We start from the raw sequence: 14,356 nt of genomic DNA on the forward strand, positions 1-14,356 counted from the left end.
AACAGTTCTGTCATTAAATTTTTGCTACAAAAACTCTGTGGGAATACAAACTTTACTTGTATTTCTCCTCATCCCTAGGTACTCTGATATGTTACACCCGTAAAGGCTTTATTCTTCAGAGTCAATTTGTAGGAAATCCACCTTTTCTGCCTGGTCACCCAGGATTTTTTGCATTTTGCTGGACTCTATATTTCTATAGCTTTAGAACTTTGTACACTTTACCACTTCTAACCAGTAGTAAGGTGCCTGCGCGCCCCTTTTTGTTTGAAATCTGTTTATTGTGTACGCCCCTTTTTAACATGGTCAATGTGGCATACTCCTAATTGGTATATTTAACTTGCCTATAAGTCCCTAGTATATGGTACAAAGTGTACCCAGGGCCTTGAGGAAATATGCAACTAATGGACTGGAAAACCTAATGTGCCATCCACTACAGAAGCAGTGCAAACATGGCTTCAGTCCTACCCTTTTAGCTAGACTGAAGCTGACCGCATTTCAACTTGTCAAAATAAACCCTTTGACAGGTCCCAATATTAATAAGTTACCCCCATGTAAGCCTTGTTACCCACAAGGCAGGGGGGCATGGTATTAAAATATAATGCTGAAGACTTGGCTCTTCACCCAAGCGTATTGCTAGACCTGGACCTTCTAACTAGTGACCCCAAATGGAAAAATTCCAGCGCCAAGAAACCTGTTGGTGAACGAGTGCTCTATAAGTTCTGATTAACACAAAATAACATAAGACATGTAGAAATGTAATGTTAATATGTCCTTACAGTGACTAGCACCCAAAACCTGTTTTCACTGTGGCAGGCCTATGTAGAACACCAGAGTACAGGTTAAAATCCTAATACTGTATCTTGGGAATTGAACTAGCTAGACGCATCATTAAACAACTATTTTACTAGTTATTAAAATTCCAATTCATTGGCGAAGTCAGATTTTTAATAAATATTAAGAAAAATTAACTTCTAGGAACTTACCTTTTCCCTGCCTAAAGTTCCAGGAGGTTAAATTTGCATTTACTCTTCCACTTCCTACAGCAAGTAATACGCATTTGCATAGGCGCAAAAAAGGTGTGAAATTACTCTCAAACAACAGGATGACTTCTGAGCCTCCCAAAATATGCAGGATCGGGGCTATGAGCATCCTTTTTGTCTTTACAGAGTCAAATCCTGCTCGAGCGTCAAAGCCTGCTTGACAGATCTGCCTTTTTTTTTTACATATAACACTTAGGGACACACTTGCCTTGTTGCTGAAGGACCTGCTTTATTCCACCGAGCTTCCGTCTCTGGGTTTACAATGGACACTTGGAGCGCACTTGAAAGGAAGGGAAACTGGATGCCAAAACAATTCTTGTGTATCCACGGTCTGGTCACTGGGAAACCCTACTTTTGACCCATCAGACTTCTGTCTGATAGGTCAGCCCTCAGAGCCCAAGTTGAGTGTGTCTGAATACTTGCACCATCTTGAAAATGCTTAAAGTAGGCAGGGTTGGTCCCAGGAACTTTTACCCCATTGGTTAAGGCGTATCCAGGAGTTATTCCATCCACTAACTTGTGCCAGACATAAATTTGACATCTCCAGGCACCCACTTGAGAAAACTCTCTGGACCTGAGGAAGAACAGAAGAGGACTGGACCTGCTGCCTGGGACCTGAGAGGACTCCCTCTTGTACCCAGGGCAAAGAAGTGGACTCCAAAGGTCATAAAGCTGACCACCAGTTCAAGCTACTGTGATACAACAAGCTACAAGAGGCCTTTTTGGCAACTACCCAGCAGGAAAATTGCAACTGGCTTGTATTGGATCCTGCTGTTGGCCTCTGCCTGACACCCTATGATCTCTAAGTGCTTCCCATAAGGGCCCCAGAAGCTTTAGAGGTGTACTTCTGTGGTGGATTTGCACTTAAAGAACTAAAGTCAGAAGGTAAAATCTTTGACCAAGAAGAACCTGGTTGGTATAGCCAACCCATGCCCCATCATGGGCAGTATCAAACTGCACCTAGTTCCCAGTCTCCCATCACCATTGACTACCATTGGCAATTTGTGCTTCTTGGTGCTATTCTTACTTAAAAATGTGAAAATCCATATCTCTGTTTCTCCTTATTGGATTTTTGTCATTTTGGTGTCATTTTGTTTATTGAATTTTACTCTACTTCTCTAATTCGGTTTCGGGTTTTTTTTGTTTTGTATTTTTAATCTATCACTGTTTTAGTCCTGCATAAATAATGCCTGTCTGCTCTGTGCCATAGCTACTGGTGTTGAGCTCAGGGTAATTTAGTAACTTTGAGGATTCAGCATGGCAAAGGTTGTGATTGTTCCTTGAGGTGGGTAGTTACTCATCCCAAATGATAATCCAATTTCTTACACAATCTTACCTAAAAAAAACTTATTTCCCTTATTTAACAAAAGATTCACACAACCTTATCCAAAAACTGCATTCTGAATGCTTTGTTGGCAGATGGTACAAGGAACAGACCTCCCAGTGATTCAGATATGTTCAGCATAACTTGAAGTGACATTCTGACATTCTCTTACCATGTAGAATTGAAATTTACCTGTGTTATACGAAAAGGCTCTAATACATCAAATCCAGTTGGCCTGTCCTCCATCTCCAGAAGGTTTTATTACACCTGAATACTCCGTCCCTGTGGTCCCAATTCTAATAAATGGCATCAACATATGCATCCAGAACTGCTCACTGTTAAGAAATGGACAAAAAGTAAAGTTAGAAGTTAAATGCTCAGTAAGCGAATAGGCCTTCTTATCCCGCATTTTTTTTTCCGCATGGAATCACAACGCGGTCGTTACAATGACCGCGTTGTGATTCCGCATACCATTACTCCACAAGTCGAAACAACGACTTGCGGAGGGGGGGGAGCTGGATGTTGGAATAGTATAATTTACTATTCCAACTCCAGTCTGTGTGGACACTAGGGAAGGTGTTAGATTTTAAATCCAACACTTTCCCCCCCTCCGCAAGTCGTCGTTCCGACTTGCGGAGTAATGGTATGCGGAATCACAACGCGGTCGTTGTAACGACCGCGTTGTGATTCCCTGCGGAAAACAACTTTCGTTATAAACGTTGTTTACCTCAGTAAGCAGGATCACAGAATCATGTGTTCTGTACTGGTTGGGTCGGTGGACTTTATGCAGAGGATTTCTAGTTTTAATATGTAGCTCTCTATTAAACAGTGTCTGTCAGAATATCAGCAGTTCATTGGGCTTCCAAATGTTCTTTCTGGAAGTGCAAACAGCCAGAAATGTTGTTAAGTCAAAAACTGTCGATCAAACAGTAAACTGTGGAATGCTCTCCCAGAAAACACCAAATTGTCCCTTTCCCTGCTCCTTCAGAAGGGCTCTAAAACCCCGCGTGTCCAAAGCATATTTGCTGAAACACACTGTGGGCCTCAATATGATGTCAGGTGGTCGCCACCGACAGACCGTCATGGTGCCCGACACATGGTGCATGGATGTTTACAAAATGCCTTTTTCTACTAAGGCATGTGCTGTGGACCTTTTCCTAGGCAGCAGCACCAGCCGCTGCAGAAAAAGGCACTTTCTGCCCGACAGCACGGCGGTCCCTACCTAATTTGGCAGATGGGACTGCCGATTCATTGCAGAAAGAACCAATTTTGGTTGGCAGCCCAGCCGACCACCATCGTAATAAGGGCCTTTATTATATCTGTGCACTGCTGCCATGCTTATCTCTCACTTAACTATAATGTTGATTTGCTTGATTTTGTGTGATATGTATTTCCAAGTTACTTGAACAGTGCTTGAATACTAGTTGATAGACACTAAATACCAGAACAATGGTGCCTCTGGTCTCCAACTACGCTTTCTCCTACCACCGATACTCACATTTATGATTCAGTTAATATTGAATGCCCAATTAGGATTCCAATATTCCCCTCATGGGCTATCATCTTCTATAATGTGAAATTCCCCCAAAAAACTATGAAACGGACCCTGTTCCTGATAGCTCAAATACTCAAAAATGTATTTATTGGAAATAAATTAATGGAAATAAAGTCTGAGCAAAACAAACAGACCAAAACACAATAAATGAAATAGCTATACATTATTTACTAAGAAAAACTTATTGCAAGAGAAAAATGTGTAACGCAAACCGAGTCCTGTTTAAGGAACACTGTTTTAACATTAAAGCAGATAACAAGAGGTAAAGAGAAAAAGGTGACGAAAGGGGAAAGAGTTAGTAAGAGGAATCAGGGTACAAAACGGTGACCTGTACAAAAAGTGGAGTGAGGAAAAAAATGTTTTAACTGAATAAAAGACAAGGATTGGGTGAAGTGGGAGGTAGAAGAGGAGGGAGGGAAAAGGAAATTGGGAGTGAAAAAGCAATGTAAAAAGGAAATGTAAGTAATTTCCCAGTACGGAAATGAAGCGACAGGACGTGCAAAGAGGAGAATGAGGGTGAAGAGAAAACATATTTATCGCAATATTTTAGAATAACCAACAGAGAGAAGCCATTTTCAAATGCACTGGCATCCACACCTTTAAACAAGCTTTGGCAAAGCAAATAGGTCTCTGCAATTCGAGAGCTATAGGAGTTTGCAATGTTAATGCATTTGTGTTTAGCGCTGGGGATGGTTTTATTGACATAGGGGTTCTCGGCAGAAGAATATTTCCGTAGCTGGTGTTGGCCGTTATGTCACCACTGAGCGCTGGGGGAGCTTGGTTTTGTGCATTAAAATTGAGATCCCATACCGCCTTCCTCAACTGGGTGAGTTATTAACAATTTGGCCATTTGCAGGTTGTTCCTCGGCAGCCATGGCCCATATTTTGAATTCTGCAATTACGTTATTACTTTGTCAAATGGAGACAGCTGGAAATTGTGCCATCGCTCTGTATTCTAAATCTAGTCCAATTATTAAAACAACAGATAATAGTTATTTTTGCTGTTTACATTATTGCGCTGTTCCAGTTACACGTCAGACAAAGAGACTGGCTGAAGCATGTCTACTGGTATGTAAGGACATCCCTCGGCGTAATACAACCATCACGGCAACATGATTGGCATTTGGCAGCAATCATTAAATAGTATCTGTGTATTTCTGCAGCACCCACATATCACACAACAGACGAGATGAAGCCAGTCAACTGTGTTCAAAATACACAAGATGATGGACGGAATGTTGCACATTGGCAAAACATTCACCCCCAGTCACAGATCTGGGTTTAATCCATCGTTATTTTGCTCACCACACCACCCCAGTTCAGACATGGTTGTGATTCTGGGCTCAAATCAAAACCTTTGGAACCCAAGACACTGGCCATCCGAAATGGGCTCCCTACCCACTCCTTCACAAAAAGTTCGCAATCTAGGCATAATCATTGACAATGGCCTAACCATGGAGCCCCAGGTTATTAACCTAACATCCACCTGTTTTACTATCCTCAGCTGGCTCAGGAAAATCATCTGGATGCTACCTGACGACACCCAAAAGTCTGTGGTCAATGCACTAATCACCTCCCGTTTAGACTACGGAAACGTTCTTTACCTGGGGTCTTCACAGGCAATCATGCGTCGCCTACAATTGGCGCAGAATGCTGCAGCAAGATTGCTCTGCAAATGCAACAGAAGGGAACATATGTCCGGTCATCTCAAGGCACTCCATTGGCTACCGATCGTAAATAGGGTCAAATTTAAATCACTCAGCCTTATGCACAGAATCAAATGGGGCAATGCCCCCAGTTATCTGCAAGTCCTTGTGCGAACTTACACTCCGGCTCGCTGTCTGAGATCTTCATATCAAGGTCTTTTCTGTGTACCTAAAGTTCGCTTAGCAAGGATGGGGGGAAGATCTTTTTCCCTACTGGGTCCTAAGCTCTGGAATTCCCTTCCTCAGCACTTACGTTTGGAAACCAGCTATACTCGCTTTCGCAAAGCCATCAAGACCTGGCTCTTCTGCCAGTAATTTGCTTCAGCCTCTCCTCTAAGTTTCTAGTTCTCCTAAGTGGTCAATATCTCTTAGCGCCGGGAAACCCTTTTGGGTAGCTGTCGCGCTTTATAAACCTAATAAATAAAATAAATAAATATGCAAATCAGTCTTGACCCTGTGCCTCATGGGAACAGTCCAGCCCGAACTGCCAAGCCATGTCTTCCCTGGACCGGAATCAGGCATCCTAGGACCAGTTTCGGGGTTTCACCCCTCTTCAGCCAGGATAGCTTGACTCCAGTGGTGTAGTGAGCACGGGACCCACGTCTGGGCATACCCTTCCCACATAGGGCGAATAGCAAAAAACACAAGATGATGGACGGAATGTTGCACATTGGCAAAACATTCACCCCCAGTCACAGATCTGGGTTTAATCCATCGTTATTTTGCTCACCACACCACCAAAACACCGAAACCAGTCCTAGGATGCTTGGTTCCAGTCCAGGGAGGACCTGGCTTGGCAGTTCGGGCTGGACTGTTCCCATGAGGCACAGGGTCAAGACTGATTTGCATATGGCTGGGTTCAAACTGGAATGGCATGGTGAGCAAAAAAACGATGGATTTAGGCCCAGATCTCTGTACTGGGGTGAATGTATGATATTGTTCTGCATTCTGTCCATCAACTGTTGTTTTTGCAACTGTGTTCATCAATAGGAGAGGGAGAGGATGTGGCATAACGGCCAGAGCCGAGCCTACTTTGTAACTAGCAAATCAGACTCTTGTTGAAGTATCTGCTCAACATCCTGGGATTCTAGACTCCGTCATGCCTAACAAAAACAAGACTACTGCTTGAGTAAAGCATGCACTCCCTCCTCTAGAAATTAATACACTACAGATAGCGGTCGCGACGAGAGGGCTGCTTGTGTTAAGTGCTGAAAACAAAGTAAAAAATGCGCACAAGAGCACGCTGCTGAAAACACAAGTGCTCGTGTTAAGTGGTGAAAACAAATAAAAACAAGCACTCGTGTAAGTGGTGAACACAAAAAATGTGCGCTGTAGCACAGTGCTGCTCAAAACAAGTTAGTGATCGAAACAAAATAAGCACTCGTGTTAAGTGCTGAAAACAAACAAAAGAATATGCATCAGAGCGCGGTGCGGCTCAAAACACAAACGCTTGTTTTAAGTGTTGAAAACAAACCAAAAACGTAGTCCCTAAACACGATTCTAAAATAGGTGGAGTGTATGAATGGTAGTAATTGGTCCCTGCTCTCGGGAGGGGGGTAAAGACAAGAAAAGGCATGAAGCATGCATGCCATTAAAAAAGAGGAGAAAATTTAGGAGAGTGATGACGGAGCCAGCAAATAAGAAAGTTAAGGGCGGGCCCATGCCCCTAAATTATATACAACATGTCTCTCTTCAAGACAGCGCATGTGCTCTGTTTGAAGCCGAGACCTAAAAAGCACATAGAAGGAAATATTAAGAAAATACGTTTTATAAATTGGTTGCTATCAATCTGTAATAATATTTCATATTGAACATTCCCATTAAAATAATTTGCAGCAATGGTTTATCGGAATCAGTATTCTATAAATTTCTTTTTCTTCAACATCATAAAAAACCTGTATTCTTTGTGCAACTAATATAAAGCACCAAAAATGTATTCAGTGAGAATGGGATCATCCAATATGTGTCAATCATTTGTCAATCCTCACTACAATGCAAACCAAGGAAGAGGAAATCTGTAAATTCATGATTTTCACTATCTGATCTAACTGTACATCATTCCAACTAATGCTCCACACCTTCTTGAGGATTCATAGTGCACATATGGCTTTCGAAACTATACAGGGTATGAGTATCAGCGTTTGTTTTTTATTTTCCTGTTATGTCTATAGACTTCTTGATCATTACACACATCCTCCCTCAGTAGCTGTGATGAATACAGGCCCCAGCTAGGCCCGCAAAGCACAAGGGTTCGCTCTCCTGTAACAGAATCTATAAGGAAGTTGGCACGGAAACTGCAAAGTACAAAGACAACGTTTATTAACCCTTAAGGGTGGTCCTACAATCCACACAACACTCTTCAGTATTGCAAGGAGTAGCACAAAGAACTTGCGTACACAGTCCCCTTTTATACACAACAGAGGGGCTCATAGTGGGTGGATACAACGTGAGGTCGAAGAACATTACCGTTTATGGTCATTCTTGATACTGAATCAATACATGGGCGGAGCTAACACACTCTTTGAGCCCGCGAAAACACATGGTCAAGCAAAGCTAATTATAACAGATGTGGTCAAGTCTGGGCATGCGCCAGATGGACAAGAGAGCTATTTATAAACTGTTACTAGGCAGATTACAGGAGCAACTAACACAGAGGTCGGACTCTCCTCGTGACGAACACGTGGCAGCATGTCAATACAAAATGGAGTCCGGACTTCTGTCAACATAACGAGGAAAACACGATCTAAAGGGGAAGCATTAATGTTTTCAGTAAATGCTTAATCACATTCTGCTTTAATTTACAACAGACGACCCTTTCAGCATTTACTGAAGACATCCGGCTTCCAAGAATAATCATCATATATATCAATTATCATCATTCCCTTAACCTCTTTAGCTAGACCCTTCTGGCGAGCAACATTGGCAATAGCTTTCTTATCTGGAATGCAGAATGAAATGCATACGGAACAGCACAATGGTCCACATTGAATACACATACAGAAAAGGAACAGAACTGCTATAATAATGCAGAGACCAGTTAAGACCTTCCATCCCCAGGCAGTAACCAACGCCCAAAACCATCCAGAAAAGGACCAAGTGCCGTTTTCTGTGTGGATTTCAGCTGCTATTTTATGCAGCTTGTTAATGGCGTTATAAACGGATGGCGTATGATCAGGGATGAACACACAGCAGCTACTTCCAATAATTTTACAGGCTCCACCTCGATCAGCTAGCATTACATCCAATACCATACGATTCTGTAATGCAACAATCCTAGTTATTTGTAATTCTTCCGTAAGATTCCCAAGAGCGGCAGCAGTCTGATTTGTCACAGCTTCTACCACTCTTGTCAATCTTCGGATCTTCCTACTATTCAAAGCAGCTCCAACAAAGAAAAACAGTCCTAGGTTAAAATCAATATACTGTTGCAAGCTGGTATCGGTTTGATCCACATCATCAACGGATAGAGTACGTTTATATCTATTTACAGTCACATTATTCAACAGTTTCAAATCCTTATGATATGACGCAGGTGCTAAGAATACAGGAGGTAATAGGAATGATACATAGCATACCCCAGACCACCCAGCCGGCAAACGGTAATAACCTTTATTTCCACATACAAAATAGGTATTATGAGACGCTAGGAAGGTACTGTTGTTCAACCCGTCAATGTTCAATACGGTTATGCAATCACTGACACCAACAGGGATAAAACCCACACTCTGGACACACAGGTCCGCTTGGGCTTGGGCCACTTGGATCACAAATTTGTCCTTCCCCCCAGTGTCTCTGGTGTTCGTGAAGATATAGGGAATGGATTCATTATCTGGTCGGTACTCTTCCCATTCCCAAATTGTCCCATTTGCTTGTGGATATCCATTTTTGTCCTGATGACATTCTTTATTGAGTCTGAAAAGCAATCGTCCCACTGTCGGTTTCCGAGTGGCAAACAGCAAAGTGTACCATGCTCTACAAGAGCCATTATGAGAGAAAGGAAGTGGTATGAATGGCGTACCTCCTTTCTTCTGATGGGCTGGCATCATCCCACATATCCAACAGTTCGTAGCGTTCGTGGCAACGTGGGTGTGATGCAGCATCTGAATGAAAGTGTTATTCAAATAGGATTGTCGATGCTTCAACTCTTGATATGGCAATGTATAAAAGTAGTGCTCCGCAGGCACTGGAGTCGTCAACACAAGCGTCTTTCGAGCAGGAGTTGCCTCCTCCACAAACCATGTGGTTATACCAACGATAGCTACGGTTAGCATGAACCCCAACGCACAAAGAATTTTCTTCTTCTCCATGTCAAAGCAAACAATACCCTGATATCTTCCTGAAACTAAAAAGGTCTGCCAGAACTCTTCCCCTTGGGCAGCGGTTGATTTCTTCACCAGCGGGCCAAGACGGGTGTCACTACACTAATGCAGGGCTGATCCCCCCCCCTTGCCTCATCGGCTCTCCGTTTCACTAACCCAAGGGCCGTTCTGACAGTATGTCCCGGTACTGGAAACCTCACTTCCTTGGTCGCAGATGATATCGCCTTCCTCCAGAAGTCGCGTGGTCCGGAAAGAGCTCCTCAGTGTCGTTTGGCTCCGCAGCACGGCCTGTCTCTGCTGCTAGGATTTCTCGTTGATCGGTCAGCACGGCAGACTCCACCAACCCGGGCGGTACCTTTCGACAGTGTAAGGAATGGATCCAATTCTTCCTGTTCGAAACTCGCACTGCCGTCCTCGTTGCAAGGAGGACTTGCTCAGGTCCGACCCATCTCGGCTCCAAACTGTTCGTTCTGTCGAAGACCTTCACCATGACATGATCCCCAGGCCGGAGACCATGTCCTTCGCCGGTAGACCGATCAGGGAGCGCCTCTCGGACCTGTTGATGAATAGAAACCAAATTATCCGTTAACTGTGCCAGATAATCGCTCATCATTACACAAGGTACTTCATACACCGCCTTAGGCCTTGGTGGACCCCAAATATTCATTGGGCGTCCAAATACGATTTCATATGGCGTAAGGCCAGTTCGAGAGTGTGGCACCGACCTAATTGACAATAACGCCAGTGGCAGGGCGTCTGGCCAAGTCAAAGATGTTGAAGCTTGGATTTTGGCGATCTTAAGCTTCAGTGTACCATTATACTTCTCGACTAGTCCTGCAGACTGGGGGTGGAATACGGCGTGGAACTTCTGGGTGATGCCTAGGCCCTTCAAGACATATTTTATAACATCCGCTACAAAGTGAGGGCCATTATCACTCCACAGAAGTCTACAGACGCCGTATCGAGGAAAAAACTCTTTCAGCAATAGCTTCGCTGTAGTCATTGCAGTATTGTCTTTCGTAGGGTACGCCTCAACCCATTTACTAAAGGCGCAGACCACTACTAGAACATACTTCAAATTGTTACAGCGCTCAAGCTGGATATAGTCCATCTGCAGAACCTCAAAGGGTGCAGTGGGCGTCGCAAATCCTCCTGCTGGAGTTCGAGTGCCTTTCCCTGGGTTATACTTCAGACAGATCATACAGGTCTGCACCACCCTCTTTGCTGTGCTAGCAATCTCTGGATGCTCCCAGACTTGGGTAAGCAATTTCACAATTGCGGAAGCTCCAACATGTGCTAGCCCATGTGCCATTTGAACCATAGGTTGTACGAAAGCCGTGGGTAACTTCCATCTATCCATCTGCTTATTTCTCCAACAGCCCTCATCATCCAACTCTCCCTCGCTAGCCCATTGCTCCCGCTCTTTATCAGAAGCGGTCCTTTGCATTTCTCGCACTTCCTCCTTCGCATCACGCCATCTTTCCACCTGTGACTTTACTACATACATGGCAGTAGCGCCGGGCTGCATCGCAGTCTCCCGTGCTACCCGGTCTGCTAACGCATTCCCTTCTCCAACTTTATCAACTACTTTCCTATGGGCACTACACTTAACAATGGCAATTTTCTTCGGGTATGTCAATGCGGTTAAGAGATTGTGGACTAACTCCCCATGCATTATCTGTACCCCATGTGACGTTAAGAACCCTCTCTCCTTCCAGAGTAGGCCGAAATCGTGCGCTACTCCGAAGGCATAGCGGCTATCTGTGTAAACATTCACACACAATCCTGTACTGAGCTCACATGCTCGTGTTAAGGCTATCAGTTCCGCTGCTTGAGCTGATTTCTGCGGTATGCGTGCTGTCTCCACTATCGTCTGTAACGTGGTAATTGCATACGCTGCTGAAGTCGTACCATCTGGTAGCTTCAGGCATGATCCGTCTACCCACAACTCTCCATCTACCTCTGAAAAGGGCGTATCCTGGAGATCAATACGACCCTTTGTTTGTTCCTCAGTCACAAGAATACAATCATGCGCTTTCTGCGCCTCAGGCTGGGTCTCGGGGTATGGCAACAATGTGGCCGGGTTTAATGTCACGCACCTTTTTAACGTAATATGAGGAGCCAAAAGCGTCAACTCATATCCCGTTAAACGGGCACTGGTCAAATGCTGCGTCTTTGTTTGATTAAGCAGGGCATCAACAGCGTGGGGGACTAACACCAACAGCTTATGGGACAACACAATTCCTTCACTCTGCCGTATTGACACAGCTGTCGCCGCAACCGAGCGAAAACACCCTGGCAATGCTCGGGCGACAGGATCAAGTACAGCCGAAAAGTATGCACAAGGGCGTTGCTTATCGCCGTGCATCTGCACTAAGACTGATAATGCACATCCATCTTTCTCATGCACATACAACGAAAAGGGTTTTGTATAATCAGGGGTCCCTAACACTGGTGCTGAACAAAGGGCCTGTCTCAATTGCTGAAAAGCAGCGTCACACTCATCTGACCAGGGGATCGGGATGGGCGTGTCTTTTGTCAAGAGAGCTAGTAATGGCTTAGCTATGTGTGAAAACCCCAATATCCACTGTCTACAAAAAGAAACAAGACCCAAAAATGCACGCACATCCTTCTGCGTGGATGGTCTCGGTGTGTCCAAAATTACTTGGATACGATCTGGTGTGAGTGCACGCCCCTCCTTAGACAAAAGGTGACCCAAATAAGTCACCTTTGGTCTACAGAATTGCAATTTCTTCCTAGAGACCTTGTGATTGTGGGATGCTAAAAAGGAAAGTAAGGCTAGCGTGCTTTTCTCGCACAACTCCAGGGTGTCAGCCGCCAACAGGATGTCATCGACATATTGAATGAGGGCGACCCCCTCGAGTAAGGCAAAGGAGTCCAACTGTCGTTTCAAAGCCTGACTATAAATACTAGGGCTTTCTGTGTAGCCCTGGGGAATTCTACAAAAACGATAAGATCTATTGTTTAATGTGAACCCAAAAAGAAATCGGCTATCAGGGTGAATGGGAATAGAAAAGAAGGCATTTTTCAAATCAATCACTGAGAACATGGTCGCCGTAGGCGGGACCAAGGTAAGCAACGTCGTGATATCGGAGACCACCGGGTACTGAGGTATCACGATCTTATTAACCTCCCTCAAATCAATTATGAACCGATAGATCCTTGCATCTGTATCCTTTTTCAGAATAGGGAGAATCGGACTGTTACAGATATTATAGGGAACTTCTTCCACTACTCCTACTGCGATCAAATCTTGCACAATCTGTATGAGAGCTTCCTCGCCCTCCTGGGAAATACGATACTGCGGGAGGCGTGGTAGCACCGCCCCCTCCTGGACACTAATGTGGACCGGAGGAATCACCATTTGTCCCACATCTGTGTCCGAAGTCGCCCATAAAGCTCGGGGGAGGGTAGCCAACAATGCATCCTCTGATATCGTACACATCCGCCCAGACCTGGGATAGTTGTCATTTAAGATCACCCTCACACCCTCAGGGGAGCAGCGGATTGTAGCCCTAAAGTACTTTAACATATCAAGGCCCATAATGTTATCCGGTGTATACGGAGCAAGCAGAAACGGACAGGGCGCAGAAAAACAATCAACTTTAAATGCAAGGGGCTGTGAAAGAGGGCTTCGGGAGAGTGTACCGTCAAACCCTACCGATGTAACTATTGAGCCGGATGGGGGAGCCCCCGGAACCAAGTACCTAGACAATGCACTACGTGTCGCTCCTGTATCCACTAGGAACTGATCAGTAGAACCTAAAACCTCAGCCGATACATAAGGACCCGTCTGATCGACCGGCACCTCAACTGATTCGGACCCCCATCCAACGCATTCCTATGCATGCTGAGAATCATGATATCCCGATTGATCGATGTCCGATACATGATACTGGTGCTGGCGATCAAAAACATTTGAGCTATCTCGGTGCTGCCCGGCAGTATCGAAACGGACATTATCGTTAGAATTCCCTCTAAAGTTCGAGAAGCCCCCTCTACCTCTCGGGCCACCCGGAGTGTGCCCCTGACGCGAAGCACGCAACGCTGGGCAATCCCTGGCCCAATGGCCCAACTGCTTGCAGTACGCACACTGGTTCCTATTCAAATCAGATCGGCCCGAAGGGGGACCATAAGATCCGCCCCTTCCTCTATTATTATTACCCCGTCGGGGCGGGCCATATACTTGTGCTAACATCACCTTGGTTTTGAGATCTTTCGATTTCTTCTCCTCCTGGCCCTTCGCCTCGTGCTCCTGACGCTCATAATACTGAGCGATGGTCAGAAGGGCCGTCGGTGTCGCGGAGGACCAAGAACTCTCACTCGCTTTCAACCGGGCCGCCACTGCCGGCAGCAGATTAGCCACATATTTGTCCGCGAAAAGATGGCGG

The 14,356-nt window shown here is 44.9% G+C and overlaps 2 protein-coding genes across 4 annotated transcripts in view; one reads left to right on the forward strand and one right to left on the reverse strand.

The window, feature by feature from the left end:
* LOC146797986 (uncharacterized) overlaps positions 1-14,356 on the forward strand; it is a 284,680-nt gene that overhangs the window by 192,218 nt on the left and 78,106 nt on the right. The window lies entirely within an intron of this gene.
* The window catches only part of ALKBH6 (alkB homolog 6, nucleotide demethylase), a 77,297-nt gene that overhangs the window by 48,820 nt on the left and 14,121 nt on the right, over positions 1-14,356 (reverse strand). The window contains exons 1-2 of one of the 2 annotated variants that reach the window (XM_085625215.1): positions 3,092-3,239; positions 2,557-2,699 (exon numbers count right to left, since the gene is read on the reverse strand). In XM_085625215.1, the coding sequence (XP_085481341.1) occupies positions 2,557-2,610 (54 nt within the window). In that variant the 5' untranslated portion in view covers positions 2,611-2,699; positions 3,092-3,239. Of the gene's footprint in view, positions 1-2,556; positions 2,700-3,091; positions 3,240-14,356 lie in introns of those variants that run through there. The other variant, XM_085625214.1, reaches the window with a different exon arrangement.

Source organism: Triturus cristatus, chromosome 9, assembly GCF_964204655.1.
Source record: "Triturus cristatus chromosome 9, aTriCri1.1, whole genome shotgun sequence".
NCBI classification, from domain to species: Eukaryota; Metazoa; Chordata; class Amphibia; order Caudata; family Salamandridae; genus Triturus; species Triturus cristatus.